General features: G+C 40.3%; 1 protein-coding gene across 3 annotated transcripts in view; it reads left to right on the top strand.

Moving 5' to 3' along the window:
* Window positions 1-14,847, top strand: part of zc3h4 (zinc finger CCCH-type containing 4) — a 33,689-nt gene extending 18,842 nt beyond the window's left edge. For 2 of the 3 annotated variants that reach the window (XM_033014559.1, XM_033014557.1), the window contains exons 5-12: window positions 230-729; window positions 2,528-2,641; window positions 4,085-4,196; window positions 5,747-5,856; window positions 6,591-6,937; window positions 7,775-8,088; window positions 10,823-11,065; window positions 12,189-14,847. In XM_033014559.1, the coding sequence (XP_032870450.1) occupies window positions 230-729; window positions 2,528-2,641; window positions 4,085-4,196; window positions 5,747-5,856; window positions 6,591-6,937; window positions 7,775-8,088; window positions 10,823-11,065; window positions 12,189-13,693 (3,245 nt within the window). In that variant the 3' untranslated portion in view covers window positions 13,694-14,847. The remainder of the gene's footprint in view (window positions 1-229; window positions 730-2,527; window positions 2,642-4,084; window positions 4,197-5,746; window positions 5,857-6,590; window positions 6,938-7,774; window positions 8,089-10,822; window positions 11,066-12,188) is intronic. The other variant, XM_033014558.1, reaches the window with a different exon arrangement.
* The last annotated feature ends 522 nt before the right edge of the window (window positions 14,848-15,369 follow it).

Consider the following 15,369-nt stretch of genomic DNA (forward strand, 5'->3'; position numbering starts at 1 on the left):
CTTCGCTCCATAGATGCTGCCTCACCCGCTGAGTTTCTCCAGCATTTTTGCCTACCTTATATGGATAATGGTTATGTATTATTTTGTAGACTTTTCTTGGCAGCAACTCCCACCCATTTGGTACTTTTTTTGTAATTCATCAGCTGATTGCATTTGAAAGCGTTGCTATTGTGATTTCACACTGTCTATTCTAACTTTTTTGTGTGTCTATAAACTCTTCTGACTGCAGGTCCTGGCAGAGGTGGCAGCAGAGGTCGCGGCATCCGAGGAAGAGGCGGCCGAGGAAGGGCCAGAGGACGGGGTGGAAGAGGAGGCAGAGGGGGAGTTCATGGTCAGGGCCATGAACCTCCAGAGCATGGACCTCAAGAGCATGGACCTGGGCCAGGACATGGGCCACCAGGGCATGGACCAGGGCCAGGACATGGTCCCCCAGGTCATGGGCATGGACCACCAGAACATGGACCTCCTCAAGGCCATGGATCCGGGCCAGGTCATGGACCCCCTCCATGTCACAGTTCTGGACCAGGGCAAGGGCATCCAGGTTATGGTCATGGTCAGGGTTCAGGACACAGGCCTAATCCAGGTCACGGGCCACCAGGCCATGGGCACGGACCAGGATATGGCCCTCCTTGTCATGGGCCTGGGCCATTACACGGACCACCAGGACATGGGCACATGATGGATCCTGGAGATGATTGTGACCATGATTTTTACGATGAAGATATGCCGGTAGGTGACATGAAGTATTACTTTTTTTGATTATTGATCCCCGCACATTAACACTATACTGCACGGTGCAGCAAGCGCTGTAAGGCAGCAACTCTACCGCTGAGCCACCGTGGCCGCCCACGGATGTTTGTGATCAGTAATGTTTCCCAGGGGGTCAGTGATGGAACTTTGTTGTTTGTGATATATATAAATGATTTTGATGAAAATGTAGGTGAGTTGATTATGTTTGCGGACGACGCAAAAATTAGTCTTGTGGATAATGAGAGGATGTGAAAGAATACAATATAGATCAGTTGGAAATATGGGCAGATGGCGTTTAATCTAGACCAGTGTGAGATGTTGTACTTTGGGAGGCCAAATGTTGGAAGAAAGTATACAATAAATGGCGGGGCCTTGAGGACCATTGATGCAGGATCTTTGGGTGCAAGTCCATATGAAAGTGACAGCCCAAGTAGATATGACAAAGACATATACAACATGCTTGTCTTTATCGGTCAGGGCATTAAGTGTAAATATTGGGAAGTCATGGCAGCTGCATGAAAATGTTATGAGGCCACATATCGAATATTGTGTGGAGTTTTTGTCGCCCCCTTGCAGAAAGGATGTGAAAACTTTGGGGGCTGTACTGAACAGGTTCACCACATTGTGGCCTGGATTAGAGAGCATTAGCTAGCAGGAGAAGTTGGACAAATTTGCACTTCTCTGAGGCTAACCTGATAGAAGTATATAAGATGAAATGCACAGAGAGAATAGATAGAACAGAGAGTATACAGTCGGAGTCAGTTTTCCAGGGTGACTGTCAAATGCTGGAGGGATAGATTTAAGGTGAGTGGGGGAAATGTTAAGGAGTTTTGCAAGGCCTGTTTTTTGCATTTACTGGAACTCACTGCTAGGAGATGTGATAGAAACAGACACAATAGCAGCATTCAAGAAGCATTTAGACAGGTACAAGAACAGGCTATTGAAGGATATAAACCATGTGCAGACAGAATGCATTAGTTTAAATTGACATCATGGTTGGCACAGATGTTATGGGCTCAGGGGGCTGTTCCTGTGCTGTAAGTATGGTGCAACTTGATACTATTTATTGTATTTATAATATCCTTTGCATTATCCAGGGCAGGGTTTCATCCCTCCCATTCATGACCTGAGACAATTGAGGATAAACTACTTTACATTATGCAATTTGAGCTCAAATCAATATGTTGAGCACATTATCTGTTCTAATTTTTGTTGCCCATTTAGAGATAGGGAAGGATGCCACGGAGGGCTTGCCTAGTCTTCTCCAAAATTGTCCCATTGACGTTTTTCCATTCTTCAGAAAAGTGTGATCGGAACATCAATTAAAATTGCCCCCTGCAGTTGTGGAACTTCTTAAAGTTTAGTAGTCCTTCTACTACATTGGACCGACAGTTTGTATTCGGACCTCTGGAGTGGCTCTGAAACTCACAAACCTACAGTTTCATTGCTATCATTGGAGCTCTGACAGATGCACGCAACACATTAGTGGATTTATATCTACATATGCTGAATTCCAAATCTCACCAAAGATTACCCATAGTCTCCGGATGAGATGTTAACTCCTCAAAAGAATTTGCTCTTCCCCTCTGAACTTCTGTAATTGCTTGTATAGTGTAACTTATTCTTGAACAGGATTTCTGTATCTGTATTTTATAATTCATTAAAATTGCATCTCTAATTTATGCATACCTAATTTTGATCCAAACATGCTAATTAATGCAATTGAAATGATTACCACCTTTACTCCATCTCAGACAGCTTTTTTATGTTTTGTCAGTGTCGTGATGATAGAATGCATATGAGGAACATGCATGATCATGGACATCAGCCTTGCGGAGATAAGAAAGGAAAAGTACTTTGCAAGTTCTTTGTGGAGGGTAGATGTTCAAAGGTGAGAAGTGGAATATTGGTCTTACTAAATTGAATAATTGTCTCATTCGGATTGCTATGTCATTCTATTTTGGTTCATGACATTCAATTATTACTCTTAAAAATTAGATATTGAGTAAATATTTGCTTTTTAGGCACATGGTTGGATTTATGTTATCAATTTCCATTCATTTTCTTGGAAACTATTCATTATTTTAACTGCTTCACTTAGTCAACAGATTGTTTTTTTTCTGCATCACACATTATACCATTTTTCAGTTTGCTGAGGCTGCAGGTTAATAATTTCCAGTGTTCTGTTTTGCTATCACTAGTTAGTGCGTGCACTTAACTTGCTCTCCAGTATTTTCTCGTTTTATTGATCATGAACATCCGGATTTGTAAAAATCTGGTAAGACTACAATATTAATCTGTAACAATCACAACAATACCCAACCCAAAGACCTGCTTAGATGTTTCAATTTTATATTTGCTCTGATCAATAAATTGTCATTGTAAGGTTTTACAATGTCACCCTTGCACTTGCTGAAGAAATATGGTGTTCCAGATTCCAATAACGTACATGGACACAGTAAAGGCCTTCCTCTGGTTCCGAACATCCGACTTGCGGATATCCCTACAGATGAGCAAGGTCCCATGACATTCTAAAATTGAGAAATCTGATATAAGGCAGGACTAGTTTCTTCTCTCTCCACTTTTAGTAATTTGTATCAGTCTTACATGCTTTTAGTACCATTCGTTGCCATACTGTGGCGGTACGTATATTATACTGAAGATTTATATAGTGTGTATTATGTATTTTGTCCATACGAACATCATCAACTTGCAGATCCTAAACAGAACCTGGTCAGGGTTGTTTGTGAACACGTAATCGAAATTGCTAATAAGTAGCAGAATAATAAAAATGCAGGCAGCAATGGATGACTTGGAATGTGCAGTGTTATTTTGGTTGCAATTCATTATGGAAACCAAAAGTTAATGTATCAGTCAGTCTATAGCATCCAAGAGAATAGTTTGTTTTGAAATCATGAAAAGTGGAAAAACTCACCCAAACTGAATTTAAATTTTTTTATTTTTTTTTAAAAATGAAATAATTCAAGCTATTTGATGTTATATGCAAACTTCTTCCAATATTTTTAGCACAACAGTGAATAGCTTTGCCTATCTTCATGGACTGTGCAGTGAAGAATGAAATTATGGGCATACATGTATTTATTTTACTGCAAAGTCTAGAATTGGCCCTGAAACCTGCTTACTAAATCTTACTAAAACTAAATCTTTTAATCTGAGTTTTTTTAAATCAATCTCAATAGTATGATAGATTTTCATGTTCCTTCCCTGTCTGGTCTCAGTTGATTCATAAATATGCATTACATTGCTTTTTTTTTAATGGTTTAGGTACATTTGAAAATTATGAAGATGTTTCACTTTGTTCTTCTTTCTGCAGGGGGATCAATGCAACTTCAGTCATGATTTGGGACCACCAAGAAAGCGAGAGCTCTGCAGATTTTACTACAATGGATTTTGCGCTAAAGCAGAAAATTGTTTGTACATGCACAATATCCTTTTCCACTACTGAACTGCCAGTATGATTCCTTCCAATTCCTTTTCTAGACAATCTTTATAAACATAACCCTTTTCTCATGGTCTTGTAGCAAAAGGAAAATACCTTCAGTGCATTGTCAAGTCAAATTTAAGAATTAGTTTGATAGTACTTCTTGCACATTTGTTTAAAGGAAACACATTGATCTGAATCATTCTGTCCTGAGAAGCAAACATTTTTAGCCTTCTAAATATTCTGTAGATCTATCAATAATTGACTAAGTAGAATTGTACACCATAAACCTCGTAAACCTGCGGTTTAACTAATACTTTATATGATTCCAGCATGACCTCCCTGCTCATATTGTTTAGGAAAGAACTGCAGACAGTGGCGGACTGAGTCTAAAAACATTGGTTGCCAGGAGACAAAGGGGGCCCACTTGATATAGCGGGCCCACTTCATCAGGGGCCCACTTGCCATCGGGCATGCTGACACCCTGGCCAGTCCGCCACTGACTGCAGATGCTGGTTAAAATCGAAGGTAGGCACAAAATGCTGGAGTACCTCAGCGGGACAGGCAGCATCTCTGGAGAGAAGGAATGGGTGACGTTTCGGGTCGAGACCCTTCTTCAGTCTGAAGTCTCGATCTGAAACGTAATCCATTCCTTCTCTCCAGAGATGCTGCCTGTCCCACTGAGTTACTCCAGCATTTTGTGTCTACCTCCCTGCTCATATTTCTGTGTCTCATTCAATAAACAAATGTATGCCTTTGGCTTGCTATTTTCAGGGACATGTCAACACACTTTCCTATTTCCTTTTACAGTTCTCAGCCTGCAAATATTTATTTGGCTTGAACATAAGTAGCATGTTTGCACTGGCCTTTCCAATCAAGTCTGAAAACTGTTCAGTTTCTTGAACTTGCTGCATAAATGGAGCTTTCTTGTCTTATTTTGATTATTGTACTTGCATAGATACATAGAAAATAGGTGCAGGAGTAGGCCATTCGGCCCTTCGAGCCTGCACCGCCATTCAATATGATCATGGCTGATCATCCAACTCAGTATCCCGTACCTGCCTTCTCTCCATACCCCCTGATCCCTTTAGCCACAAGGGCCTTCTCTCTATAATGTTGTACTGACATTCCTGCAGGTGCATATGACTATCTGTAAAACTCCCTCTTAAACTGCAGAGTTTCATATTGAGCCGCCAAACTAAATTCAAGTCACAATCGTACATTTCTCAACAGAGAAAACATTTTTGTATTGATTCATTGGGATATTTCTTTGGCGCATCAAGTTGGTGCTGGATCTCAATCCAATCCCATTTCCCCACTTACTTTCCTGTAACATGTTTACTGTCAGTTTACAGTTGCCAGTTAACTGAATGACAAGCATGTCTTTGGGATGTGAAAAGAAATGGGGAGAATGTGTAGATTACATACACCAGCAGAAGTCAGGATGAAACACAAGTTGCTTGAGGGAATGTTTGGTACATTTTTGGTTTAAACTGTTTTATTGGAAAGATCTGTTGTCTTATCATGAATATTATTGCCCTTAACATTTCTTACATGAATTTCCTTGTAAATTCTATCATACGACTGGCAATTGTTACCAGGGAGATGATTGCAAGTTTTCCCATAGACATCTAACCGATGAAACCCGAGAGCTACTGGATAAGGTAAAGGAAATCCAGGATTTTATATCGCACTTTTCTCTTGTCGTTCTGAGTTCCAGTTCTAGTGGGGGCTGGCTACATCTGCATTTTGCCATAACTGTGGTTGTAGAATTTGTCTACAGATTATTTTATTGCATGATACATAACAAATCAGGAGTCTGAAAGCACATCTGAGCACATATGTCTACATAGAATCAGATTAAAATAGGTGATTATTACGCCTCCTGAACCCAAGCAATATCGGGTAGCCTAGAGGTCCATAAATGAAATTATTTGCTTTGCATTGATTGGACAATCAATTGATTCCTCCTCAATCAATCTGAGATTATATAAGTATATTAAGAGCAAAATGGTAACAGATTTTTAGTGTTCTCAAACAAACCAGTATCAAGCTTTAGAATAGTTTGGAATCAAGAAAGCATTGCCTGAAATGGTGCTTGAAATGTTTACTTGGAGTTAGAAAAGTTAAAAGGCTAGGGAAGGAGCAGTAAGTCACTGGCTTTATAGGATTTTAAAAAGTTCTGCACTGACTCTAGGGGCTAGTGGAATAAAGGGATATGGGGAGAAGGCAGGCACGGGTTATTGATTGGGGACGATCAGCCGAGATCGCAATGAATGGCGGTTCTGGCTCAAAGGGCCGAATGGCCTCCTCCTGCACCTATTTTCTATGTTTATATGATTTATTCTATAATTCTTTGAACTGATAATTAAACTGTGGATTTAATCTTTTCTAACAGATGTTAGCCAGTGAGGCAGAAGCTGGTGCAGAAGATGAAAAGGAAGTGGAAGAACTAAAGAAACAAGGAATCACGCCCTTACCGAAACCCCCACCCGGAGTGGGGTTATTGCCTACACCTCCTCGACCTCCAATGCCACCTTCAAATCTCCCTAATAATGCTCCTCGACCTCCAATGATGGGACCAATGCCTCCAGGTCCTCCACCTGGTCCCCCACCACCAGGTCCTCCACCTCCAGGCCCACCACCACCTGGTCCTCCATGTTTACCTGGTCAAAAGAAGATCCCCTCTCTCTTTGAGATTGTTGTTCAGCCCACCCCACACCTAGCGCATAAAATGGGAATGAAGTAAGCACTATGATTAATTTATTTTTATTTTGAATTGTTTGTATAGTTAAACTTTTTTCAAAGTGATCTTTGATAGTCAACCATTTTGTGTGATGGGATTGTTAATAGTTCTGTCACCCATAACATATGCATCTATATAATTAAGAAGTCGGGAAAATGCTGGAGTATTTCATTACGCATGTGATAACAAGACCCTTAAAGTCATTTCAGTGGGATTATACAAAATCAGCGTAGAATTATGAAAAATAAATTGCTTGACAAATTTACTGGATTTTTGAAGATGTGACTGGCAGAATAGCAAAGGGGATAAACAGTGGGTCTGGTACAGTTGGATTGTCAGATCTTTCATTAGATCCAACCTGATAGGTTAGGGTGCATGATTAAGGACAGGGATTGAAAACTGATGGACAGACCAGAAACAGAGAGGGAATAAATGGGCAGCTGTGGTGTATCACAGGGATCAATACTAGACCCCAGCTATTCAAAATCTGGATGAGTTAGGAAAAACCTGCAGATGCTGGTTTAAATCGAAGGTAGACATAAAATGCTGGCGTAACTCAGCGGGTGAGGCAGCATCTCTGGAGAGAAGGAATGGGTGACGTTTCGGGTCGAGACCCTTCTTCAGACTAAACATTCTACGTACATCTAGTTGACGAGGTTATCATTGACGTTTAATAATCAAAATACATAATTTAGATTTATATTAGAATTCACACAGTCCAATGCAACTATGATTTGTTTTGAATCGGAAGTAATGCTAATGTTTATAAATTTTGTTTGAGTAGTTTGAAAACCAAGCTTGTGTTTGAGAATAAATTCAAGTGTTCTTTTTTCAAGTAGACCACGGTTTCCACCACCGCCTCCTGGGTTCCCAGGGCCTCCGGGACCTCCTGGACCACCAGGGCCTCCCATAGGTCCAGGACCTGGTATTGGACCTGGACCAGGTCCCATGCCAGGCCCTGGTCCAGAAGAGATTCCAGGAGGGCCTGGAATGAACCCAGGACCACAAGCAGGACCGGGCCCACCAGTACCACCATTCATGCAAGGAGATCCAGGAATGATGCCGCCTATTCCATCTGCACCCGATTTCTATGACGGTTATTATCAACAGCAGGGAATGCCGATGGACACTGGTCCAAATGGAGAAGAAGGTAAAACATCAGCAATATACATACCTTTACCCATTCATCACCACACACGCCATTCAATTCTTGCAAGTGTCCTTTCCCATAAAAATCTAAAATCAAAACTTGCAAACAGAAAATGTTACAAAAATCACACGGGTACAAGTTTATCACAGATTATCAACCACTTCAGATAGGTATGTTGCAAAGCCTACCTGAAGCGTCGCTGAAAATCTGTCGCTGCGGGTGTGCGCGATTTTGGCGCCGTTTAGAGGGGGGCAGGTTTAAAACGCGATTTTCTCTAGGCTGTTCAAATCGAAGATGTTCAGCCTTGTTAATTATTAACGAAAAATCGCTGGAAGACCCCGTCGCAAAAGCTATTATTAGTTTTAAAGGCCTTGGATAATAGTTATAGTAGTTTAAAAATCAATCTATAAACCCGCGACCACCAGCAACCGCAGGGTCTCATAGAGCAAACCACAGAAGGTATGTAGCTTATTTTTACATTAAAAAGGGCTTCTTAAGATCCCTTTATACAAAGTTTAATATTGCGAGTAGCTCATTTTGGGCCCATTATATCCCGCAGTATTTTTCTGGGCATTTGGGGCACAAATCTACCGCAATGTGAACGTTCTAAACCAGCGCGTTCACAGGAACCCACTAGAAAGCTGATTTAAAATGGACTTTAATTTACAGCAATTAAACACTAAATTCCTTCCATTTGGCCTATAAATTAATGTAAATGAGATTTAAAAATCATGTTTTATTGTGAATTATTTATGAATATTATTTGCACACTTAGGCTATTTAAAAATGTTAATCATTTATTAAGAAATGGATAGATGTTTAGATCTAGTAATTGAAGTTTGAAATTAGCTACACCTGGGTAACTAACTAATTATATGCTTTAATTTCAGGTCATCCAAGTAAGATTATTTTATATTTGTTTCAGAATGGTTCAATCTATGATAACTGAAAATTTCATTCAGTTCTCTTAATTTTTAAGAAAGTTATGGGCTTTTGACTGTTCACGATCACAGCTTTTTTGTTATGTCCATAGAAAATCAATAGGGAACAAGATGCTAATTTCCGAGTATGAAAATGGCCATAACTTTTTTAATACATGAGATATGAAAGTGAATTAGGTGTCAAATTAAACTTCTTTTTATGCTTTATCTGATGGGATAAATTACAGACTTGATTTTTTAAATCTCAAAATTTTGTAACATTGCTACTTCAGAGCAATTCATTCTGTTTTCACCAGGAGTGGTATCTGTCCATTCAAGAAACAAACAATGATTTAATTAAGTAAATGAATATGATGAAGGCTACTTTAAACATTTTCAGACAGTATAAATAAGTAAACGTCACCAAGGTTTTTAGAATACAGTCACTGGATGACTGGTACATTGAGGAAGGTGACAACTACTGATCAGCAAGGGCTTATGGCACTATATGCAAATTGTTGTCCATTTGCATCATAAACATGTACAGTACTTACAGTTTTAGAACATCTTCCACCTATCATGGAACAGTGACGGGTTTCCTTACACATTGAGCTATTTTATTATCCTTAAGTGAGATTATTCCCAGTTTGTATGAAGTTAGTGGTTGTGTGCATGCTGGACCATCAGAACTAAGTTCAATCTCTGCAAAAGTTTCTCATTTTGGAAGATGGCAATGGTCAGAGATGGCTGTTTCTTTAAAAAAATATCAACAGTCTTTCAGAATAGAGTCAAATCTTGCAAGAGAGAATACTGTAAATCTTCATATCTTAGTTATCAATTGGGTATCATGCACTGCTTCTGTAATCTTACCCAGACCAGCACTGGATGTAGACCATTGAAGTAGTCATTTTTGTAGCTGAGATGGTGGAGAAATGCACTAAGATTGTGTAACTAGCCAAAGCATACAATCTGAAGTTCAAGATCATCTTTAATCAGTATTCACACAGCAGGTTGTTGGTTGTTAGAACATTGTGACCGCTTCCAAGACTGACCAGTGTAGGAAGTGGGTGTTAGTATAAATCGTACAGTAGGGTGGGGTAAGTGATGCTATTCTACTATGATTGGTTCTCATGCATAAACCAATCTACAGATTGAATCTCCAACCCTGGCATCACTACAGATTGCACACAAAAGAAAAGGTAATCGAAGTGTAGTAGTTACAAGATATTTAAAAGTTGGGGCATTGCAGGATATTTCCAATTCTCAGTTATTCAGTTATTCTCTTGGTGCTGCTGCTAGGTAACAGTTTCGTTAACTAAAAATCTTGAATGAACATTGTTTCAAGATATTGGATTGTCATCCATATTGGAGCATTAGAAAATGTAATCAGGGGTAAATATTTTTATAAAGGACCTCACGACAGTGATCTCAGGATTAACTATCCAGTGCCACATGCTTCCAAGAATAGAAACAGAATGGTCGCCTCAATTGATACCAGGCTGAAGATTTGGTGTATTCGGGATAGTTTGGGATCTTTAATTTATTTGGATTTATTATCCTGTGAAAAAGAATGATGAAAAGAATGAAAAGGGGGTTCAAATTGTCAACGTCTGAACTGTTGTGAAACTAACTTAGAGGATGAACTTGATCTTTCCTTGTATATTGATAATTCTCATACATTTCACTAAATGTAACCTTAATGTTTCTTCAAAATAAAACAAACTCTTTAACATTGCAGAAATGTTGGTGAATGTGTGAGTATATCACAGGAGTAAACCTCTCACTTCAATGCCTTTTTATTACTTGTGTGCCAGGGAATAATGACGAGCTGGATGAAGGAGATAACCAGCAAGTTCTGCTACAACAGATTGATGAACTGGAGGCCGAGGAGAATGAAGGTGCCCCTTCCGGTCAGAAGACAGCAGCAAACATCCCTGACTTCCTTCCTGCAGCCCAACGAGCGCTCTTCTTGCGCATTCAGCAAAAGCAACAGGAGGAGGAGGAGAAGGCAAAGAGGAGGGCAGACAGCAGTCAGCAGGAAAAGGACAATGAGGAGGGCAAGTTTGCCTTGTATATTGTGAAGTTTGTGAAACTAATATATTTTTTAAATCCCATTTTAAGCCGGAATTAGAGAAACATGTAAGGATATATATTTTCCCCACTCATCCTTGAGTATTGTGTGGGGTAATGCCCGCAATATTTGAACGTTTATTCTGCATAATATGACTATGCCATGCATCGTGCAAAGCAAACTGGACCTACTGTTATCCGTGCAACAAATGATCGTAATTGAAATCCAACTTAAAGACAATAGACAATAGACATCTTGATTATTTATGTCAGCTCCAAGATGTGCAGTGGTACACGTTTGAACTGAGACTATTGCACTACTTTGTGCCCCATTCAGGGCAACAGTAACATAATAATAACTTTATTACGGACTCGAGGTCCAGACAAGGGGCAACATTACATTAAAATGCATTGCATATTAAAAAATATCATAAAATACATATAAAATCTTAGTATATCGCCTACAAAAGCATCATAAATTATATTTTTTTAAAACACAATACATGAATTAAAAACATTATTATGTTCATGTTTTTCCAAGATATTCATGGAGGAAACAAAATATTTACTTCATTAATCTCTCTCCTCTTCACCATTATAATAACCAACCATTTGTAAGAGCAGGTTAAAAATCCGACCCATACAGTTCATACTGTATGAATGGAGATCTTCCTGTTATTGGTCAACGTTTACTTTTCTCCAACTTGAACATCTAACTTCTTGTAATAATTTCCAGGACGTAACCAATATATTTTCTTTATCATCTGTTTTCTGACTTGTCACAAGCACTCTCTTTTTTGCGGTTTCACACTGATTGTTTGACTGGGTGCAGAAGTGTAGAGAAAATGAGTGTTGAGTAATAAAGTTATAAATGATAGGAGCAGAATTAGGCAGGTCTACTCTGCCATTCAATCATGGCTGATCTATCTCTCCCTCCTAACCCCATTCTCCTGCCTTCTCCCCATAACCCCTGACACCCGTACTGATGAAGAAATATGTAAATCACTGTAAGTGAGAAGCCTGTGCACTTTTTTAAATTTAAGTGTAGTTATTGCACATCAAACTAAGACAAGCCTTGCAGTGTAAAGTAATCTGCTGTGTGTTTTATAGGTGGTGATAATTGGTACTCGAGTGATGAAGAGGAAGGTGGAAGTAGTATGAGCTACATATTAAAAACACTCCGTCAGCAGTCTGCTAAAAAACCACAGGCACAAGGACAATGGACGGCACAAAACAAGAATGGTAGCAGTCAGAGTACTGCTGATCCACGCCTAAAAAAGGAGAGGACGCAGAATGCAAATCGACCAGTGGACCCTCGGATCTCACGGGACCCCAGGCTATCTCGAAGCACAGAGAACACCTTGGGGAGCTCTGGATCTGAGACAGCTGCTGCAGAAAGCAGAACGATAACTATACCTAAAGCAGAAGCTGTTCTTCCAACTCTCCCCAGCAGTGCAAAATCTCAAGCGGTTATCAATGAGGAAGAAGGAGAGAGGATCCTGAGGGAAAAGGTAGTGACTATTCCTCTTGATCCCCTGCCTGGTTCCTCACTCCGAGATCCCAGATCTCAGCTTAAACAGTTTAGCCACATTAAAATGGACATCTCTCTTGGAAAGCCTTATTTTGCTAAAAGTATCTTGTGGAGCCCAGAGGATTTGATCCCACTACCCATCCCAAAGCCAGATCCGGTTGCTGTCCCTGCACCCTTCCCTGCATTGGACCCCAGACTGAACCGTTCACCACAAGCTGCGCCTTCAGATCCCAGGCAGCGCGTTACTGACTCTACAGCAGAGCCCCCACAGCCAGCACCAATCTCTGCCCTTCCAGATATTGGATTGCTTTCAAGAATACTGAAGACTGTTGACGCGTCAACAACTAAGGTGACTGGGCAAAATGACAAGCCTTCTGATCCCAGGATGCGAAAGCTACCTGCAGATCCCAGACTGCAGAGGTCCACTGGTGGACTCCAAACCTCCAACCCCCAACCAGTAAAGCCCTCAGAGCAAATTGACCCCCCGGCTGCCCCTGCCTTGAAGGATGTGGGTGGTGGGCTTGCACCGTATGATCCCAGGGTGGTTACTGCTGGTGGCCAGAGCAGAGGAGGAGGTGGAGGGCAGAGCACGATGCTTAGTGGCATCAGTTTATATGATCCAAGAACTCCAAGCAACCACAGTGGAAATGTTAAAAATACAGAGTCTTCCAGTGAAGGTAACAACGTTCAGCTTAAAGGGTCGGATGTCCCAAAAGGTACAACCAGACAAAAAGAACCGCTGTTTGCACGAAAATCGACATTGGAACAACTGGAAAATGAGAAATCAAGTTCAGACACTCCCGCAGACCGATATAATAGTTACAACAGACCCAGGCCAAAGCCTGCCGCCGCTTCTGCTGCCTCCACACCGGAGACGGGTCAAACGGGAGTACACAGCCTCCCAGTGCCGTCTCTCTTTGGATTGGTTCACCCACAGTTATCTGAGGTGAAACAGGCCAGTAAATCTGGCTCAGGCAGCCCTTTTGGTGGGAACAGTCCTCTGGAGGAGAGTGAGCAAGATGCAACCTCGTTGAAGGAAGTTTTTAAAGGGTTCGATCCCACTGCGTCACCCTTTTGTCAGTAAAGGACATTGAATGCTGCATTAACCTTGTATATTTAACCGCGCAGCAGGGGCTGGACGCAGTGTTGGGCAACATTTTATCATATTCTTTAACTTTGTAATTTAATACAGTAATAAATGTGAATATGCTTAGAAGCCAGGTGATCAAAATCGCCAAACCAAACTTTAGTTTAGCGGAGACCATTATCTGAATCCAATGTGATTCCAGCAGTTATTGGCTCTTATGCATTCTGTCTAAACAACGAGTTGGTCTGTCTGATGAAAGTGGCACGTGCAAAGAGCTTGTCTGTGACAAGATACGGAGTTCCTACTAATGCTGGAAAATTCACAAAGGCATGAATTTTTCTTTGGCAGGACACAGCCTTTTGGAAATGTTCATATTAATTATATGTAGAAGTGTGTAATTGATCTTGAAAGTGGATGTAATACGATATGGTGTGTTTGTTGTAGTGACATAATGAATTAGCTAAGTATCTTGTTCTGTGGATTCCTGAATTTACTCTTTCCTACGAGATTATTCAGATGGAGAGGGCTGAGGCTGGGTTATATTGTGTAACCTCTATATTACCAGACTTCCCCATTGTGAGGCAGGTGGCCATTAAACATGACATGTGTAAGGGTATAAAACTTCCTAGATTTAACCAAAAACCATGCTAGAAATGTTGAATGTTGTGAACATGTATTTTAAAAATACACACATTTGTACATACGCCACACTCTTGACAGACTAAGGGACCGAGAATCTTTTTCATTTAAAAAAATGTTTAGAAAAAAAGCACCTCCTGTTACCTGCTTGCTGGAAACTACTATGAACAAGCCACTGTTTTTCATTCCGAGAACATGCCCAATCTGGACATGTATGTCTTCCAACTCGCCATGGTTTTCTTAACTTAAGAATTCCACTATCCATGATATAGTCCCAAATATCTTTATATTGAAGAATTTCTTCTGTGGAGAAATCGTACACAAGGTGCTGTTTTGTTTACTTTTGTTTTAATATCTTTACCTGGTAAATGTGTACAAAAAGTAAAGAAAAAGTCAAGCTTTCATAATTCTAGGTCTGTTTGTACCTGCGGTTTTGGCACTAAAGAATCAGAGACTGATGGATTAGTGTAGAATAATCTGTTTGATGAAAATAAAATGCTTTTTTTCTGTCATAAGGCTGCCACATTTCCTGAAAATCAGGTCGGATGCACAGTGACAATTGTTTATGTATAATCCTGGTATATTTGTAGGGATTGCAGTTTAAATTAAAAATGTAACATTTTTCCATTAACACAACTAACTTCAGTGAAAGAGATAGAATATTTTTGTATATTTTCTGTAGGCGCTTATGTGTATGGATTGTAATGGTACTGATGGACAGTGCTTTACCCTAAATGCTGTGTAGGAATGAACTGCAGATGCTGGTTTAAACTGAAGATAGACACAAAATGCTGGAGTAACTCAGCGGGACAGGCAGCATCTGGAGAGAAGGAATGGGTCAAGACTGAAGAATTAGTCTCGACCTGAAACCATGTGGCCTGTCTAACCGGTGGGCAGTCATTCAGACCATGTGTGGGATGGTCTGGTCTGGATGTCCGCAGTCGCAAGCAGGGCTGTCTATCATTGTGGAGAAGGGATAAAACATTGTACATCCACAGTCAAAGTAGGAATTAACTATATGAATGGGGACCAAA

This window comes from Amblyraja radiata, chromosome 41, assembly GCF_010909765.2.
Source record: "Amblyraja radiata isolate CabotCenter1 chromosome 41, sAmbRad1.1.pri, whole genome shotgun sequence".
Classification (NCBI taxonomy): Eukaryota; Metazoa; Chordata; class Chondrichthyes; order Rajiformes; family Rajidae; genus Amblyraja; species Amblyraja radiata.